The sequence below is a fragment of the Callorhinchus milii genome, unplaced genomic scaffold, assembly GCF_018977255.1.
Source record: "Callorhinchus milii isolate IMCB2004 unplaced genomic scaffold, IMCB_Cmil_1.0 Scaffold7, whole genome shotgun sequence".
NCBI classification, from domain to species: Eukaryota; Metazoa; Chordata; class Chondrichthyes; order Chimaeriformes; family Callorhinchidae; genus Callorhinchus; species Callorhinchus milii.
The window spans coordinates 1,980,512-1,999,631 of NW_024704748.1; the positions used below are offsets into that span (position 1 = coordinate 1,980,512).

At 42.0% G+C, this 19,120-nt stretch overlaps 1 protein-coding gene across 1 annotated transcript in view; it reads left to right on the top strand.

Moving 5' to 3' along the window:
• Positions 1-19,120, top strand: part of atrnl1b (attractin-like 1b) — a 412,284-nt gene that overhangs the window by 52,912 nt on the left and 340,252 nt on the right. The window contains exons 7-8 of the mRNA XM_042336792.1: positions 6,712-6,886; positions 8,339-8,432. Coding sequence (XP_042192726.1) covers positions 6,712-6,886; positions 8,339-8,432 — 269 coding nt within the window. The remainder of the gene's footprint in view (positions 1-6,711; positions 6,887-8,338; positions 8,433-19,120) is intronic.

A 19,120-nucleotide genomic window follows, 5' to 3' on the forward strand; every position in this document is an offset into this window, starting at 1 on the left:
TCTCCTCTTGGAGGAGGTGACCCTTTTGAAGGTTGAGTTCTGATACCTTACTGAAGCGGCTGTTTATCATAAACACGTGAGCCCAGCCAGTGAGGACCAGCCGGTGTCTTGTGTTTTATTTTGCCATCGTCGCTGTCATTTTTCAGGAACCGCAATAACAAATTGCAATCGTTAGACCAGAGCAAAAATAAGTGGCCCAGTGAGATAGGTCAGTGAGAAGCCGAGCCTGGTGGAGCAGGAAGAATCCAGGTCCAATGCTTGCTTTATTTGGGCTGGGGTTAGCCAAGGTTAGCTCAGGAAGCAGAGGCACCACAAAGGCCTTGGGTTGGGTTGGGGGAAATTATAAGAGCCAGGGTTTTAGCTGATGATAACGCTAATAATAATAATCATAATAATCCTTGCATTTGATATAGAGCCTTTTCACGTCTTCGAGACGTCTCAGAGCACTTCACACAATGTACTATAAAGTGAAGTGACTATATTTTAGTTTGAATGACCAAATTATTTTTAATTATTTATTTTGAAGGAGTCATTACCCCCCCCTTCCTACTTGCTGCTAAGTAATCAGAGGCGTGTGGATCAAGGAAACTTGCCCAACGTTTCGTCCAGTCCGGGAATCGAACCCGGGTCCTCTCGCTTGTGAGCCGAGAGCTCTAACCACTGAGCTACAGGAATCCACATAGCTAAAGTAGATAACTTTGATGGTGGCTAGCCAGGGGCCGGAAGCACACCCATGTCCAAGTTGGATGTGACCTTATTGTATGTGACTATATTGGCTCCCTCCCATGTAGCGAACGTCAACATTTACACGTGTGAATAATACACTCTTGGACAAGTTACCTTGAGGGTGTCTGACACTTCGGAACCTTCAGGAAGTTATTAAGAACTTTCCAGCAAAAAGAGAGGGGCGGAGGGAGTTAAGTGCCTTCAGGCGAATAACAACAGCCGTCATTTACTGTGATGTTCTTGCTTGTGTGTGTTATTTTGGTCCGTAGCCAAAATTATCAGCACAACGTTTGAATTTAATGAGGCTACTTTGCCATTGGCCCATTTTCGACTGTGTGTTTTGGACAAAGAAGTGAATACATTTTTTTAATCTGATAGCATTGCTCGCTCTTAATACTGTTGATGTTGACTGATCTGGGGAGCTCTGCAGATGGTGGATGAAGTTGATGCGAGAACACTTGCTTTTGTCCCTGGCCCCAGTATCTTGGGACGTCCTCCCGACTTGAAAGGCGCTATAGAATTGCAATCTTGTTGTTATCGTTGGTGGTGGCTTGGGAGAAGTTGCCTGAATGCTTAACCATTGCTGGTGCTCCTGCAGATTGCTGCCTTGCACACAGTTGCTGGGTGAAACCCATCTTTTCTCCTCTTCTCCACCACTCCCCCATCACTTCCCCCTCTCCCCCTTCTCTTCCCCTCCTGCCCCCTTCTCCTTCCCCCTCGCCCATCTCTTTCCCCCCCCCTTCGCATCAGAATTACTGTGACACGATTTTCTTTTTCGTCAGCTAGCCTACATAGATCACAAAGTCAAATTTCATCTGCATCCAGTATCCTTCTCATAGGTGCAATCAACAAACACAGGCTGACCTGCAATGGACAATTCTCTGTGACACCTGTGGATGCTCTTCGTTCAGTTCTTATCTCTATCTTTGGGAGATTCCAACAATTTTATTTGTAGCTCCCTTTTTGGGTACGATTTCTACCAGGGATTTGAATGTGGCGTTTAATCCCAGAAAGGGTTTGTGGATATCCAGGAGATTCATCAAGTGGTATATTCACAATGTGTTTGATGCAGTGTGGAGGCTGTGGTGGCTTAATGATAATAATTATAATTCACATAATAATTCATAATAATAAAGATCTCGAACAACACCAACAACAAGATTCCATTTATAGAGCGCCTTTCACGTCGGGAGGACGTCCCAAGGCGCTGTACAGTTGGGTCAGGACCCGAGCAGGGGGGGAAATGGTCAGGGTGAGGGGAGGGGAGGGAAGGGAGGGAGAGAGGAGGGGGTTGAGAGGGGAGCTGAAGGCACGGTCAAAGAGAAGGGTCTTGAGACCTTGAAAGAGGAAAGGGAGGAAGCGGCGAAGGCACTGGGGATAGAGTTCCAGAGCCAAAGTAAAGCATTGATCCAAAATACCATCAAGCTAACAGAAACATTCGACTACATATTATCATTAAATTCAACCCTAGATGGACTTGATGATAATATCAGAGAATCTGATTCAATATAACAATCTGGCTAAATATATTCACTGGGCAATTTTGTGAACCCTTTAATATTGATGTAAAGACCAACTGGAGTGAACATCAAAGAGCAAAAGTGTTCTCGAAAAATCTCATTACAATAATCTGGGACTCACAAGTACATACAGATAGAACAGTAATCTGTAACTAACCGGATATTATCATAAAGAACTAAATAGATTATACATGTAGTGCTATTGATGTGGTTGTCCCAAGTGATTACAACATAAGAAATAAGGAACTTAAGAAGATCAGGAAATATATCAATCTACACATTGAAGGCGGATATCTGTGGTAGTATAAAACATAGTTATAATAATAATATCCTTACATTTGCTGTAGCCCCTTATCACGTCTTCGAGACGTCTCAAAGCGCTTCACAGAATATACCGTGAAGTGAATTGACTGTATATTTTGTGGGCAAAACGCGGCAGCCAATTGCGCACAGCAGCGTCCCACAAACAATTGCGAATTGAAAGACCAAATTATTATTATTTTTTAAAATAATTTTTTTTAAGGAATTATTGCGCCCGGAAAAGCAATCCGCCAATCGACTAACAACCGGGTTCCCACTTACTGCTGGGTAAACAGAGGCGTGCGGAGTGAGGAAAGTTACCCAACATTTTGCTCTGCCCAGGAATCGAACTTAGTTCTTCTCGCTTGCGAGGCGAGTGCTCTAACCACTGAGCTACAGAACTCAACTTCCTATGATTATTGGTTAACTAGGATGGTTAATAAAACTATTCAGTTATGGCTTGACAAAATACCAAAGTGAACCATATATCAACCTCCTCCTCCAAATATCAAACATTCCTGTAACGGGGCAGTGATATTGGTCTGGCTGACTTAAAACCACTCAGAAATACCTCTACAGAGTGATTTTCAAACCGCAATAACATAATTAACAATAAATAATTAATAATAAGTATTTGTATTTGATAGAGCCCTACAATCACAACAATTAATGCTTCCGATCCTCTGCCCAATTCACCTCACCAACAGTGAGCGAGCTTTTCAGCCAACCTACCCCCTGTTGTGGAACTCCAACTCCCGAGTTCCTCTGCTTCCCTTTCCCCTAACGCCGTCGCTTTTGAAGCCACTTGGAGAACTATTTCTTTGACTCCACTTTGAGTTACCTTCAACTCTTCCCCCACCGACCTCCACCACCCACAGCTCCGATGTCCAGTCAGCCGTGTGGGAAGCGCTTTGAGATGTGACGAGGCTCTATATAAATGTAAATTTTATGCAAGATGGCTCCCTGCCCCACGTAGGTAAAATTGTTAAGTGAATCGACTGTGCATTTGTTGGCGAGGTTCATCCTCGACCTTGTGTGATTAACTTTTTTATGACAGTCATCACGGTAATTTGCATGCTTTTTCAGTTTGCTTGATTGAGCTGCACGTAACCTGCTGGTCCAATTAATTGCGGATCTGGAATGCCAAATAAGATTTTTGCCTTGGTATGTCATGTTCAGCTGTGAAAAGGGTAAAGCAACTGAATGGGGAACAGAATACATCACGTCGACTCTCTCTTGTGCCTTCAAATGCAAGTGCTCTTGAAGCAATTTGCGTCTGGGGTGGGGGTGGGAGGGGAAATGTTCATTGCGTTTACTTTCAACTCAGCACCGTACAATGACCGAAATGCAGGACGAATTTATAGCATTTCCACTCCAACTGAATCGCTTGACTATAATTCCTGTGAAAGATTAACATTCTGTTTAGACTTTAGTTTAGCTTCTCGCAAGAAGCATTAGTGGGCCTTTCAAAGAGTGTTCTGTTGGCCTCTTGATTTGGTTCATTTACTGGTGAAGTGCTGTACTGAATTGACAACGCTGCACTCCACCAGGATTACACTGCAATGTCAGTCTAGACTATGAGCTCAATATCCTGATGTGGGGCTTGAACTTGCAATCTTCTGTCTCGGGGAGAGGAGTGCAACCACCTGAGCCCTGTTAATTCTATTTTCACGTTAAAATAATAATTGAATTTAATTGGAGCTCGTCGCTGTGGTAAATCCTTAATATTCACTGTAACTCAGCTATTATTTTATTTAATACGTTACTACTAAAGCCTTAAACGTGGTAATTGACTGACTTTTTTCTAATCTGCCTGTGTTGCTGTATTAATTGTCTTGTCACTGTATTGTACCCTGTGAGTTAACTCTGCAGTTCGGCTGCACCATCATGTGGATGCCAATGCCTACAGCAGCATGTGTAACTCACGGACATCGCTTTTTTCAGATTCCTTCCTGCTTAACCGTATTATCACAGAAGGTTTTAATTCCCCAGGAATGTTTCTTTATCCTCCCGTGTGTCTGCGCGTCTAAAAAAAATGCAAATAATATCTTCCCAGACCCCGACATTTCCATCCATTCTAACACTTGTGAAGGCACTGCTGTGTGCAAGTTCCCGTCATAATATAATAATCCTCGCATTTGATACACCGCCTTATCACGTCGTCGAGACGTCTCAAAGCGCTTCACAGAATACACTAAAGCGTATATTTTGTGGCGAACCACTGCAGCCCATTGCGCACAGCAGCGTCCCCACAAACAGTCGTAGATCGAAGTGACCAATTTATTCTTATTATTTGTGTAAAGTGAATTGACTGTGTATTTTTGTGGGCGCTACTTGAGACTAGAGCAGCGTTCTCACTGTGCGATGTTTCAGTAGAAAGGCAGATAAGATCATTCCAGTGGAACCTCTTTCGAGGTGTCCGAAACGCTTTCTGTAACGGTCTGGTTCTCAGTCTTGCTGTCTTGCAAATTAAGTCTTTTAATTAGAGCCCACCGCCATCTGCTGAATTGCTTCCTGCTACCCTTTGTATAAGCTGTTTGATAAGTGGGGGCAGATGATCGGATAATGCCGAATTCCTTTGTTCATTTTAATTTTTGTATGCGGTGGAAACCCGTGCTTCTGTTCTCTTTCAAAAATGTTAATACCAATGCATTTCACTCCTTCTCTCAACGGTATCGCATTGTAATCGATCAAAAGGCGTCTGCTTAAAACAGCCCACGGATTAAGTTATCAATCACGCCCAGCGTCTGCTGGCTGTAGAGAAGATGTGCGGCAGAGAAGCAAATCCACATGGCACTGAAGTTACAATCACATAGTCCAGTCAGATTTTAGTTCAGTTGATTGTAATTCAATCCTGGGAGCTCTCCGTCACCAACTCCCGCTTGCCCTCGGGCAAGTCAAAATAAGGCAACACAGAAACTACTGTGACATCAAATTAACTGAAAGGGACATTAAATTCCCCCCACCCCACTAAACTTCACGATTGTATTTTCTGCTGGATTAGGTTTGAACCCCTTCTGGGCATTATACTGTCTCGGTTTGTGTTGATAAATATCTCAGGTGGGATGCTCAAGAAAGAGGATTTTCAACATCTTTCTTTAGGGCTTATCCTGGCATTATCTGCCTCTCCAGATAATGGCTGGTAAAAAAGGTGTGAGTTTTTAACTGATTTTTAGTTATTGCAAAGATATTTTGAAATGCCTTGGAATATATGTTTCGTGAACCAAAGATATTTGAGAATGTGGATCTTTTGATGTTTTTTTTTACATCAGAGTTTGAAATCTTCCAACACTCGTTTTGCCTATAAATTGTGCCGCTCGAAACATTGAGGTGTAAAACTCTGGGGATTGCTGAATCTGGACATAATAATAATAATCCTTGCATTTGATATAGAGCCTTATCTTCAAGACGTTTCAAAGCTCTTCACAGTATACACTGTAAAGTGAATTGACTGTATATTTTGTGGGCGAAACGGGGCAGCCAATTGCGCACAGCAGCGTCACACAAACAGTCGTGGATTGAGTGTCCAAATTATTATTATTATTTTTTTTGAAGCGATTATTACCCCCAGAAAAGTGATCTGCCAATCGACTAACAACCGGGTTCCTACTTTCTGCTAGGTAAACAGAGGCGTGTGGCGTAAGGAAACTTGCCCAAAGTTTCATCCCATCGGGAATTGAACCCAGGTCCTCTCGCTTGTGAGGCGAGTGCTCTTAAGAGCTAAGTTGGCGGGACTCCACTGCGTGATGTGAGCCTGTCAGTTACTATATACAGTCAGGTAGCTTTGGATCTAACCTGCTGAGTGGCTTTGTAATCCAGAATGGATCTCTTGTGAGCCGGAAGAGGAAACAGAAGAAGATGAAAGAACTTTTCAAAATGTTGGAACCAGGTTCTGTTAGATTAAAATCTAAAATGGTGTAAATTTAACTTGGTAGGAAGTGTGGTGGTCGGTAAAATTTTAAAAATATTTATACTTCATTTATTTCCCCCTTCCCTGCTTTTAAAGCTTGCCTCGAGATTTGCCTCCTTTGGAAAACGTGACCACCTTCATCTGTTTTGGTCATCGTTTGAATCCATTAGATTCACTGGGGGTCTAAGTAAATGGATGGACAACTGCAGGTCGGAATAAAGATCACAGTGAAATAACCTTTTGCTTTGTCTCCAGGGCCTGACTGTTCTCTGACTGTCCCATCTACCGAATCGTACTGGATATTGCCAAATATTAAACCCGTTAGCCCAAGTGTGAGCCGGGCATCCCATAAGGCTGTTGTACACGGGAAGTTTATGTGGGTGATTGGTGGATACACGTTCAATTACACTTCGTCCCAGATGGTCCTTCAGTAAGTATGTGGTTTACGTTGAGTCTTTATTGTCTCGCATTAATGATTATCGTCAGGACAAATGGTGCAACAGCGTGCGTTTACCCTTCACATGAGGTAGCTTCCTGGAGCACTTCACACTGACGGAGTCTGATAATGAGCCGGGGGGGGGGAGAGGGAAGGGGGAAAAGGAAAGTCTTCAGGTAGGGAGGGAGGGGGCAAGGCGGAGGGATTGAGGGAGAGGTTCGGGGTGTAGTGACTGAAGGCACGGCCACCGACGGTGAAACGGAGGGCACGAGGGACAAATAGGAGGCCGGAGCTGGCCGAGCAGGGGGCAGCGGGTGGTGGAGTGGGGGTTTTAAGCAGGTCAGACAGGGAGGGAGGTGGGAGGGCATGAAGTGATTTGAAAACGAGTGAGAGGATCTTGAAATCGACATTGATGCAGATTGATACACTGCACCATGGTTATAAACTATTCTGTGATGTGTTTCAGCAGCCTGGTGCCCAAGCTTTGTATTTTTCCAAATTAACAATTCACATTGAACTTGTAGAGGAGTTGGAAACTCAAACTAGTCTGATAATTACATTCCAGTTATGAGTGTGAAATAACGACTATTATACAATGGATATAAATTTGAGAAATAGTAATATTTTAGGCAACCTTGGAAAGTTCAGCTACAGATTTATATTTGGGCACATAGAAAGTTGCACGTGATTGCAAGTCTTCTGTGTTTTTTGAGTGGGAGGTTGGGGAGAGAGGAAGGAAAAAATTACCATATAATCCACACTATTTGGAATAATAAACATCATAATAATCCTTGCATTTGATATCGCGCCTTATCACGTCTTCCCAACGTCTCAAAGCCCTTCACAGAATATACTGTAAAGTGAATTGACTGTATATTTTGTGGGCGAAACGCGGCAGCCAATTGCTCACAGCAGCGTCCCACAAACAGTCCTGGATTGAGGGACCAAATTATTATTTATTGATTTATTTATTTGAAGGGATTATTACCCCCGGAAAAGCGATCTGCCAATCGACTAACAAACCGGGTTCCTACTTACTGCTGGGTAAACAGAGGCGTGTGGAGTAACTGAATAAAAGAAGTGAGTGGAATATAGAGTAGGTGGCACCACTGTTTGTAGGTTATGAGAAGGGGGTAACCTTAGAGCTCAAATGATGGATGGTCAGGACAATGGTTTTATTTACAACCTGATCTTCGCTGCTTAAGCATCTCACGCTATGCAAAGGCAAAATCAGCAGCAATGTCATGACAGTGTTGCTGAAGCATGTCAATCTTGACTGTTTATATAGACTGTTATTTCCTAAAAGGCCAATAACTGGAATGTTTTAGCTACACTTGCGAATGTGCATTAGAAAACTGAGGGAAGGAATGCTTTGGTTCGTATCACTCAGATACACGTAGCTTATTAATTATTGTACAGCATTGATGGGGTGTGTGTTTGTTCCAGGTATGACTTGGAAAGCAATAGATGGACTGGGGTACTTGTCACCAGTTTTATGAGACCACTTGCTAGGTATGGACACTCTCTAGCATTATATCAGGTAAGAACAGAATTTTTTTTACCTTTTTTAAAACAGATTGCGAATGAATTTGCTGAGAGCAAAATCACCTTAAAGTAAAGGGTAAAGGATTACAAAATTCAGGCCACAGAAGGGAACTAACTTTTCAAAGAGTGGCAAGTCACACGCTTGAAATACCTATTTCTCAACACATCCTAATTCTTAACTTCTGATTTCTAATACACTGGCAAATAGACTTTTGGATACATAGTGCCACTGGGAGGCAGTAATGCATCGCAAATGTACACAGCCTTGAATTGAGAGGCTGCTGGTTCAAGAGATGATCGAAGTTGGGCACATTCCACATTCAAGCTATTGTTCGTTATTTTTTATTTTTGTTTCAAACGCGCATTATCCCTTGGAGAAAACTTTTCTGACTTTAATAAAGTTTTGCAGCCGAACAATTTTGGGGGTTTTAAATGAAAATCCTTCAGTTTTCCTGATCTGCGAATTGCTCCGAATTGCATTCGGTTTGAACTGCCCATNAAAAAATGCACTACAGTGTTAATATTTTTACAGCCAAATTGAGATGCATTCATTGGATTCTGTGCATAAATTATCCATTGAAACAAGAGGACATGCAATGTCATGTACTGTTTTTTTAATCCCAAGTGTTTGGTAGAGACTTGTTGCAATTTTGACAGTGGGTTTCTACACCAAACTCACAGTATAGACCAGGTCTAAACCTGAGTGAATCCTGGAAGAGGTGTTTAGCTACGAGACAGTATAACTCTGGTGGAAGCAAATTGCACAGGGCTCACTCCTCCATGTTCCATTAAATCTCAGCTGTCTGTTGGATAATCTGTTTATTAATGGTATTAAAGAGCGTTCGTACAATGAGCTCTTTAACCGCAATAACGTGTGATTTTCATGTCCTTGGTTCATGGACTGTTCGACATGTCTGGGCCACGCAAACTTTATGCCAATGTGGTTTGAAGGACTTTTTTTGTTTTAAGAAAGAAAAGTAGTGACCTGTTGTCTACATTTTAGTAGGGTGGTGTTGGTGCTCCTGAGGGGAAAGGGTTGTTAACTGATCTGTCAGGCCTTTCAATATGTGTGGAACTTTCAAAGAGTTTTTGTTAATTATTAAACATTAAGCACTCGGAATATATACAGAGGAGATCTGGTAATAGGCAACTTTTTTGCCTTTATTAAGATCGAAGGGAGTTTATTTACCATTTACAGTTGTACCAGTTTTCTTTGTTGTTTTTCACCTTTAATGAATTAAAAGTTTCTCTGATTGTCCTGGATTTTGAATTATTCCCAGTACTAATTTGCCAACGGGAGCCCAAGACTGGTTTGCACAAAATCGCCACAACAACAGCAACTTGTGTTTATACAGCTCTCCTTCATGGGGATATCGTGTCTCAGAGCGCACACAATCCACTGGCCATTCGCTGGAAATATTATTTTATTGCACATATTACTGTTATGTGGTTGTGCGGCACTTTTGTTTCGACGGCAGGAGAAATGGCAGGTCCAGTAACGTGTCTTTGAACTGTGTGTCTTGGAACATTTGGGACTTCAACCACTTTGGTGATTTTGAAGCTAGAATTTTGCACAGTGCAGCAAATACACGTCCACAGCACATTTGGGAGGAATGTGTGGGGAGAGTGAATGATTGATAGTTAACCCTTCCTATGAAAGGTTACTTTCATGAGTTTTTTTTAAAAAGAAAGAAAACGTAAAGTTTTTGACCTATTTTCCAAGGGGACCTTGTTAACCTAAGAATTTAAGCAGCTCTGTGCCTTTTTTTGTCGCGGACAGTAACTTTGATCTTTTGGGGGCGGTGGGGGGGGGGGGTGGGGGAGAATTCAAGCAACTGAATGTGCAATGACCCTACGCATCAAAACTGTCGACATTCAGCTTCCAGTCTTTAAGTTATTTCAGTGAAACTGAAAACTGGAAGTAAATGGCTACCAGCATCCGTGTGTGTGTGTGTGAGAGAGAGAGAGAAAGAGAGAGGTTAATGGTTCCAGGAACAACACTTCAGTGGAGTTGGAAGAATTGGACTCTCCCAGAACCTTTTATAGAATTGTCAAGTGCTCTGGAACGCTAGCCTGCGTGAGGGGCGATGTATGAATGCAAATTGTTGTTCTATACAAATAAAATAATAATCCTTGCATTTCATATAACGCCTTATCGCATCTTCGAGACATCTCAAAGCGCTTCACAGGATTTACTGTAACGTGAATTGTCCATGTATTTTGTGGGGGAAACGCGGCAGCCAATTGCGCACAACAGCATCCCACAAACAGTCGTGGATTGAGTGACCAAATTATTATTTTTTAAGAGCAGATGGGACAGCACGGAGACCTCTAGCTGTATCTTAGAATACGTAATCACGATCCTGACCTTCCTAGCACTCGGACTCCCAGTCTAAGATAACCTTTCTATCTCAGACCTTCTACAATTGCTGCAAACCAAGCTGAACGCAAACCTCTGGGGCAGTGTCTCACTTTCCTCATGGGCGCTATTCAGTCTCTTGGCGAATGGTTTCAAATGCCAACTGGCTCTTTCATTTTTCCACCAAACGGGTTTACTGCTAATTTCTAGTCTGCATTTCCAGCCTATGGTTTACTAAGCCCCTCAAGCCCCCTCAAGTCTTTAAGAGGATTTCACCCTCATCATGTAACACTTTGAGGTGTGCCCAATTTACTTAGTCGCTCCTCTTAGTGAGGACTACAATGAGCGGCTCAGTAAATTGGGCATCTTCACGCTGGAAAAGAGAAGATTGAGAGGCAACATGATTGCTATCTTTAAGATTCTAAAGGGGCAAAACAATGTAGATCATGCCAGGCTGTTCCAACTTGTCCAGAATAGTAAAACCAGAGGACACGGCCTGCGATTGAAGCGGGGAAATTCAGAACGAATCTATGAAAACACTATTTCAGTGAGCGAACAGTAAACCTGCGGATCAGGCTCCCTAGGGAGATGGGTGAAGCTGGAAATGTTGTCTCCTTCAAACTCAGATGAGATAGTTTTGTTTTAGGAAATAACATGATGGGATATAGTACAGAGGGAGGTTGGGGCATATGTGCATGCGTCCACCAGGAAGGTGGAAGGCAAACTAGATGGACTTTGGTATTTTTTTTTGGCTCCATTTCTTATGTACTTTTAGACCCACTCGGCCTGTCACAATTTAGTTATAAATAATAATAATAATCCTTTCATTTGATATAGCGCCTTATATTATTATTATTTATATTGAGTCTCCTATTGCCTTTGTAGCGAGTTGCCTCGTTCCAGAATGAAATTTTTTTTTGGGGGCAATTTTCTGCCTTTATTTTGGAAATCCGTTTATTTGCTTGATCCCTTTGATAAATTTCATCACTGCGTTCTGTCTGAAATTCAAACGAGTTTAATTTTGTAATTAACATACAGATAAGTATTTCTATCATACGGGAGACTGAATTCATCCAGTGTTCACAAACAAACAGCGCCTCGCAAACAAAAGCAACAAAATGGGGTTTTGCCCCATCCAGGAACCGTTCACATTTTTTTTAATTGTAGATTTGATTCTCGTATAAAAAATGTGTTCAATAGAGGTATGAATGCTCATGCAAATGCCTGTGAGAGATAATTCAAATGCAGTTGTTTTTTGATGGATATGAGGTTCTGTGTATGAATCCAAATATACATCGCCAATTAACACGCACAATTTTCCCTGCTTTGTGACACTTCTATAGAAATTATTTCTGCTTTTTGTACACTGTATAATTTTCGCCCTTTGCCATTCTTCCACGCCTTGAAAATCGTTTACGTTTTTAATAATGGTAATTATTTCATAATCGCCGAATGTTCCAAAATCGACACATTCATTGTTGCACAAATTATTTTAAAAAGTAAAATATTTGGAGCAGAAAATTTATTGTTGATGGATGTAAATTGTTATCAAGTACGTGTGCGGGATTCAAATAAAATATTTGCATTAGGAGGAGTGAGATTATGGTCTGAACAGAAGAGGTCTTATGACCTTTTTTTAGACTGAATTTTGAGATGATTTTCATGAACTCAGGCAGTAGCCTGGCTCACTTGTTAGCTTTCTTGCCTCCGAGTCAAAAAATTGTGGGTTCAATCTCTAAATTGGGACTTTATAATAATAATAATAATCCTTGCATTTGATATAGCGCTTTTCACGTCGGGAGGACGTCCCAAAGCGCTTCACAGAACACACTGTAAAGTGAATTGACTGTATTTGTGGGCGAACGCGGCAGCCAATTGCGCACAGCAATGTCCCACAAACAGTCGTAGATTGAAAATGACCAATTTACTATTGTTTTGGGTTTTTGGAGGGATTATTATTAGGCTCTGTGTGGAGTAAGGAAACTTGCCCAAGGTTTCGCCCTCTGCCTGGAATTGAACTCAGGTCTCTCGCTTGCAAAGCGAGTGCTCTAACCACTGAGCTACAGGACTTTGAGCTCATAGTCTCGACTGACACTCCAATGCAGTGCTGGGAAAAGTATTGCATTGTCAGAGGTGCGGTTCTTCAGCTGAGATGTCATCGGTTTTTATTAAAAATCCCAAACGAATTTGCTCTTAAAATGGTGGCAGGTGTTACCTCATTGTCTTACTATACCATACGCCTGGGATTATCCTCAATTGTTAATGATCAACACCTTCATGTTTTAGGTGCTCCCAGTTTTTTTTTAAAATTAAAAAAAATTAAAAAAACAAAAAACTTGGAAACTGTATGGTTTCCAAACTCCATCGTACAATATTGTAGTGTCAGCTGCTCTGTGCTTCACAGGAGATTATAAAGTACATTGATGTTACATTTGAGTGTCTATTATTTCTTGAGACAACCTGAAAGTGAAGCGGGCTGGATAATTCACCATCGAGGCAAGCAACAGGGCAAAGTATAATTTAGTTAAAGAAAAAGATTTGCTGGAACGTTAAATAAATCTGAAATTGCAACATTGCATTGGTACATTGGGGGAAAAACAGTTTCATCATTCAGTAGCAAAAAAGGGCTGTTTATCGCAAATTGTGGTCATAACTCTTTTAGAAAATGAAATTTTTCTTACTAACTGTCCTTAATGTTGGTTTATAAGATGAACTTGTGGGAGACAATCTGTGGGAGAGATTATAACTGAGAGAGTGGGGTGGTACATCACTGGCTTCCCAGCAATACGATGGGTTTTAAGTCCAAATCTGACTTATCACCAAAGTCTCACAGTTCCAATGAATGTCATTATTTCTCTTGTCTGGCAATATTGATACAAGGCCCCAGTGAAGCATTCCGCCCTGGACAAGGTGGAGGAGGAAGGTTGGAGGATTTGCTCTTGTGTTATAAAGAAGTATGACTTTGTCGAACATTGTTCAGTCATTGAAGGGAATGTACAAATGAGGCCCCTGAGCCCAGTTGATGAGTGCGGAACAGAGCAAGAATCAAAATGTTCTTTACTGTCTCCCTGATTTATTATCACGATAACAATCCAAATAATAATTCTTTATTATGTGGGGGGGAGGGTGGGGTAGGGGCGAGGGGGAAGCAGGGAAGGCATCTCAAAGTACTTCACAAATAATATGCAATGGCTTTGTATTTTGTTGGCAAACCTAGCAGCTAATCTGCACAGAACCTTGTCCAACAAAAGCCATGGAGTGAAGTAACTAATTTTATCGGTGAGATTGTCGGCCATGACAGTGAGAGAAGCCCCTTTTCTCTTTTTTGTGCAGTGCTATGGAATCTTTAATGTCACCTGAAAGGCCAGGTGGAACTTAGTTTAACGTCTCACCCAAAGGATTGTCTCCAATAATGCAGTGCATTGGAGCATCAGCCTACGCCATATGACTTGGGGCTTGAACCTGCAGCCTTCTGACTTTTGAAGTGAGATTGCTGCCAACTGAACCAAATCTAATTGGACCATGATTTCAGTTTTTTTTGTTCAGAATAAGTGGAGTCCTGTAGGTTAGAGCACTTGCCTCGCAAGCAAGAGGATCTGGGTTCGCTTCTTGGACAGGGCGAATGTTAGCCAAGTTTCCTTACTCCCCACGCCTCTGTTTACCTAGCGGTAAGGAGGAACCTGGTTGTTAGTCGATTGGCGGATCACTCAATCCACGACTGTTTGTGGGACACTGCTGTGTTCAATTGGCTGCTGCGTTTTGCCCACAAAATATACAGTCACTTCACTTTACAGTATAATCTGTGAAGCGCTTTGAGACGTGATAAGGCAAGGATTATACTATTAGGTATACCCAAGATATATTTTAGGGCAATCATGGCTAATAGCTTTATTGTAAAATCCTGTACATTGTCGCAGAAATTTATCTTGCAATGGTGCGTTAGTTCACATTTGATTTGTTGGCATTTTATTACGGGCATAAATCCTGAACTGCACCTATGTCATTGACTCTCACATGAACAAGTTCAGTAAGAATAATTGTACTTAAGACAGGTTGTCAAAAAAAGTGCAGAACTATGTTAGGCAGTCAACCATAAAGACAAAAAGTTAATATGGCTAGATGGATAAAGAAGGTAAATAAATCCAAATCAATATAGATCCAAAGAGTTGGCCAGCAATATATGTCATTTTTAACCCATGATAAATAGTGCCATCTTCCCAACGTTTTGTATTGGCAAGTATTATTCATTGAATCTATTTTCGCCTCGTTTGCAGCTTTGGTTGGAGTTACCTTGAACTGATAGTTTCTGTCGACGATTTTTCACTTTCAGAGACAAGTTTTGCTTTTTATTCATTTTTTAGTAATGTTCCCTCTGCGGGTTCCTGCATTCTTTCTTGGAACAATTACTCTTGCATATTTCTGTACCATCAAGTTTGTTCCCATTGAATAATAATAGTAATAATAATAATAACAAACCTTGCGTTTGATACAGCGCTTTTCATGTCTTCCAGTCGTCTCAAATCGCTTCACGGAATATACTGCAAAGTGAATTGACTATATTTGTGGGCGAAACGTGGGTGGATTATATTTGTGGGTGATTCCTCCTATTTAGGAAGAAGATGATTTCTTTATTAATCTGGTGGTCCTCTGATTAGCTTACTTAATCAGTATTGACCTACCCCGCTCCACTTATTTATCCTTTCTGTCTGTCTGTTTGAGTGAACTTTAACTTCCATTTGAATAGAGAAATTATTCTCTCTGAATTTTCCCAGCTAATGATCCTCCATTTACTTCATGGCTGTATGTGGGACCTTCATGTGCAGAAATTGGATGTTGTTTTGGCCTACGATTGCTGTACTTGACCTTGCTAAGCCAGTCCGGAACCTTGGGGTCTTGTTTGACCCTCAACTATCCTTTCTACCCCACATCTGTGCCATGACCCACTCTGCCTTCCCCCACCTCTGCAACATCGCCCCGCTCCGACACTGTCTCACACCGCAGGCCGCCAAAACCCTCAGACATGCTTTCATTACATCCAGGCTTGACTATGCAAACTCACTGCTTGTCGGCCTCCCCAACTCCTCCCAACACAGGCTGCAGATCATCCAAAACTCATGCAGCCCGTGTCCTCTCCTGCACCCCCATCCTCACCCGACTCCACTGGCTTCCCATCACACAGTTAAAGATCCTGGTCCTCACCTTCAAAGCCCTCCACGGTCTTGCTCCCCCCTACCCCTGTGACTCCTAACCCCCTACCACCCTGCTCACTCCCTCCGCTCAGCGGGCTCCGGCCTGCTTCACATCCCCTGCCTCTCTCGCCCCACTATTGGCGGGCGGGCCTTCTGGCACTCTACCCCACCCTCTCGAACTCCATCGTGCAGTCCCTCCACCTCACCCCCTTTCTTGCCTCCTTCAAGACCCATCTCAAAAACCTCCTCTTCAATCGTGTTTTCGATCTCCCTGCTTCCCCCCCTGCCCTTCACCCTCCCTGGCCCCGACCCCCAACTTGGGTCCGAAACTCTGTCTGTCCAGCTCCTTGGGACGTCCTCCCGATGTGGAAGGCGTTTTACGAATGTAATTTTGCTGCTGCTGTTGTTGTTGACAGAGGTTACCTGTGAAGTACTTTGAGACATTATTGATATTAACAGCGCTACATCCAATGCAATAATTATTGATGATTTATTGAATATCTGTAGATTTTTCCCACGCTAAGCAAATTTACTACATGCCTCTCTTTAAGTTAAACCGACCGGCTATCAACTGCATTTGCTCATACTTGTTGCTGTTGTCACTAATTTGTTCTTGCACTTTTTCCATTGCTTTCCTTTCTGTTATTTTGGCAATTTTATCAGCTGCTGTTATCATCCTCCACCACTCTGCCCTGGTTCAGTGGTTCATTCCACGTGAAACCTATTATTGGTACTATTTATCAGAAGAAATGCACTGTTAGGGGTGTAAATGAGACATTAAGCCAAGGTCCTGTCTGCCTGGTTAGGTGGATGTTAAAGATCCCCATGGCACTACGTGAAAAAGGAAGAGAGTTTTTCCCAGTGTCCTCGTCAACCATTGCCCAGATAAAATTGATAGGGGACTCCTAATTTTCATTCGGAGAAACATTTAATTGTAAACCTTCAACCCCTGTTTAGTCTGTTTTAAAATGTTTATTTGTGTTCCTACTTTCAGTCCAAACATTATTTTGTTTTTAACCTCAGGATCAGCAATGAGTTACTCCCTCAGTTTGTTCATCCATTCCTTCATTCAGGTTTACCATATTGTCTGAGCCTCTTCCCACCAGAATGCAGTTCAATTGAACTGCAGTAGTTACCTCCGCAAACTGATCCCAACGTTTTTCCAGGGAGATACTTAGCAACTTAATAAGAATTATAACATTATAAAAGACGAATAAAAATAATTAACGGGTCACTGCTGTTGAAGCTTTTTAACTGAATTAATGAACTGTTAAGATACTGGAACAGAACATGCTTTATTGAAAATAACGCAAATGAACAGGAGCAATACACTACGAATATGCTGATAGATTCAGAAATAATAAAAATGGATTGATTTGCTTTCTTGTGAGTGCTGCAGACTGGAATAGGCAGTTTTCCGCGACTGTTTGTGGGACACTGCTGTGCGCGTTTCGCCCACAAAATATACAGTCAATTCACTTTACAGTAAATTCACGTCTAGAAGACGTGAAAAGCGCTATATCAAATGCAAGGATTATTATTCTTTGTGTGTTGTGTCTTGAGGAAATTATTATTATAAATGTATGCATCATGTTGAGCAGCCGAGATAATAATAATAATCATAATAATAATCCTTGCATTTGATGCAGCTCCTTATCACGTCTTCGAGACGTCTCAAAGCGCTTCGCAGGATATACTGCAAAGTGAATTGACTGTATATTTTTGCGGGCGAAACTATCGAGAGATGTCTTCCTAATTCATAAGATTCCAAGTCACCAGCAGGACATTTCAGACTGAGATGCACGCTTAGAAATTGGGAAACTAAACTGTAAGGAATGTTACAGTGGCCGCTGGCAAGGGGATATCTGTATTGCCTTTCGCAGGGCCACCAGAGTGCAGTGTTGCTTTGCTTTCGGTAGCAATCTGACTGCAGTAATGCTGTAATGCTGCAACCACAATTGCTGTGCCCCTTGAGCTGGTAACACAAATAGACATTTCCTTTGCCGCTGGTGCAGAAAATGCTCTGGGGTTTGGGATACCTAATATACTGAGCCGTCCATATTGGTGAGACATTTACAGTTAGACTGATGCAGAATGCAATTGCGCTTAGACACGTGGAGCTGGATTCAGTTTTAATTCTGATGTTTAAGTCACTTGCAAGTCATCTTTTTGCGATCAAAATGAATCGATTGTCAGTCCCACTGAGTGACACTGGTCTTTGCATCTGCATGGACTTTTATAGTATTTAAGATGTTGTCTGGAATAATAATACTAATATTCCTTGCATTTGCATTTGGTATAGTGCCTTATCCTGTCTTTGAAATGTCTCAAAGAGCTTCACAGAATATACCATAAAGTGAATTGACTGTATATGTTGTGGAATGGGAGTACACTCACTTTGTCATTGGCAACTAAGCAATTGTAGATTCATTGTGTTGTGCAGTGTTATCACCACACCAGTGGGCTTTTATTTTCCGATGAGTAACACTTCTTTAAGAAAGATTTTTTTTAAAAAGAAATCATGTTTCCTTCATTAAGTTATATTTTGTCTATACATTCTCATTACATCTACTAAATACATAGTTACTACACTAAACTATATCCCGTGAAGTGCTCTGTGATGTCCTCCCAACATGGTATGCTCAGCGGGCTCCGGCCTGCTTCATGTCCCCCACCTTGACTGCCCCACCACTGGCGGGTGGGCCTTCAGCCTCTCTGTCCCCGCCCTCTGGAACTCCATCCCACAGTCCCTCTGCCTCACCCCCTCCCTTGCCTCCTTCAAGATCCGTCTCTTTGTCCGTGTCTTTGGTCACCCTCCTACCCCTACCCTCCCCGTCCTCCACCCCACTTGTCCCCAACCCCCAGCTTGAGTAGGGATCCCTGACTGTCCAGCGTCTTGGGACGTCCTCCTGACGTGAAAGACGCTGTACAAAGGTAATTAGTTGTTATTGAATGTACCAAATGTAAGGATTATTTCTATTATGAATTAATTCTTCGCTCCACTCATCTTCGACTTTAATATAGATTTTAATGAATCAATATAACCTGCAATGACCAGTGTAGCATTCATATCGTTAGGAGTTCACTTTTTTTTTCTCTGGATTTGTATTTCGATTGCCGACATCTTAATGTCGC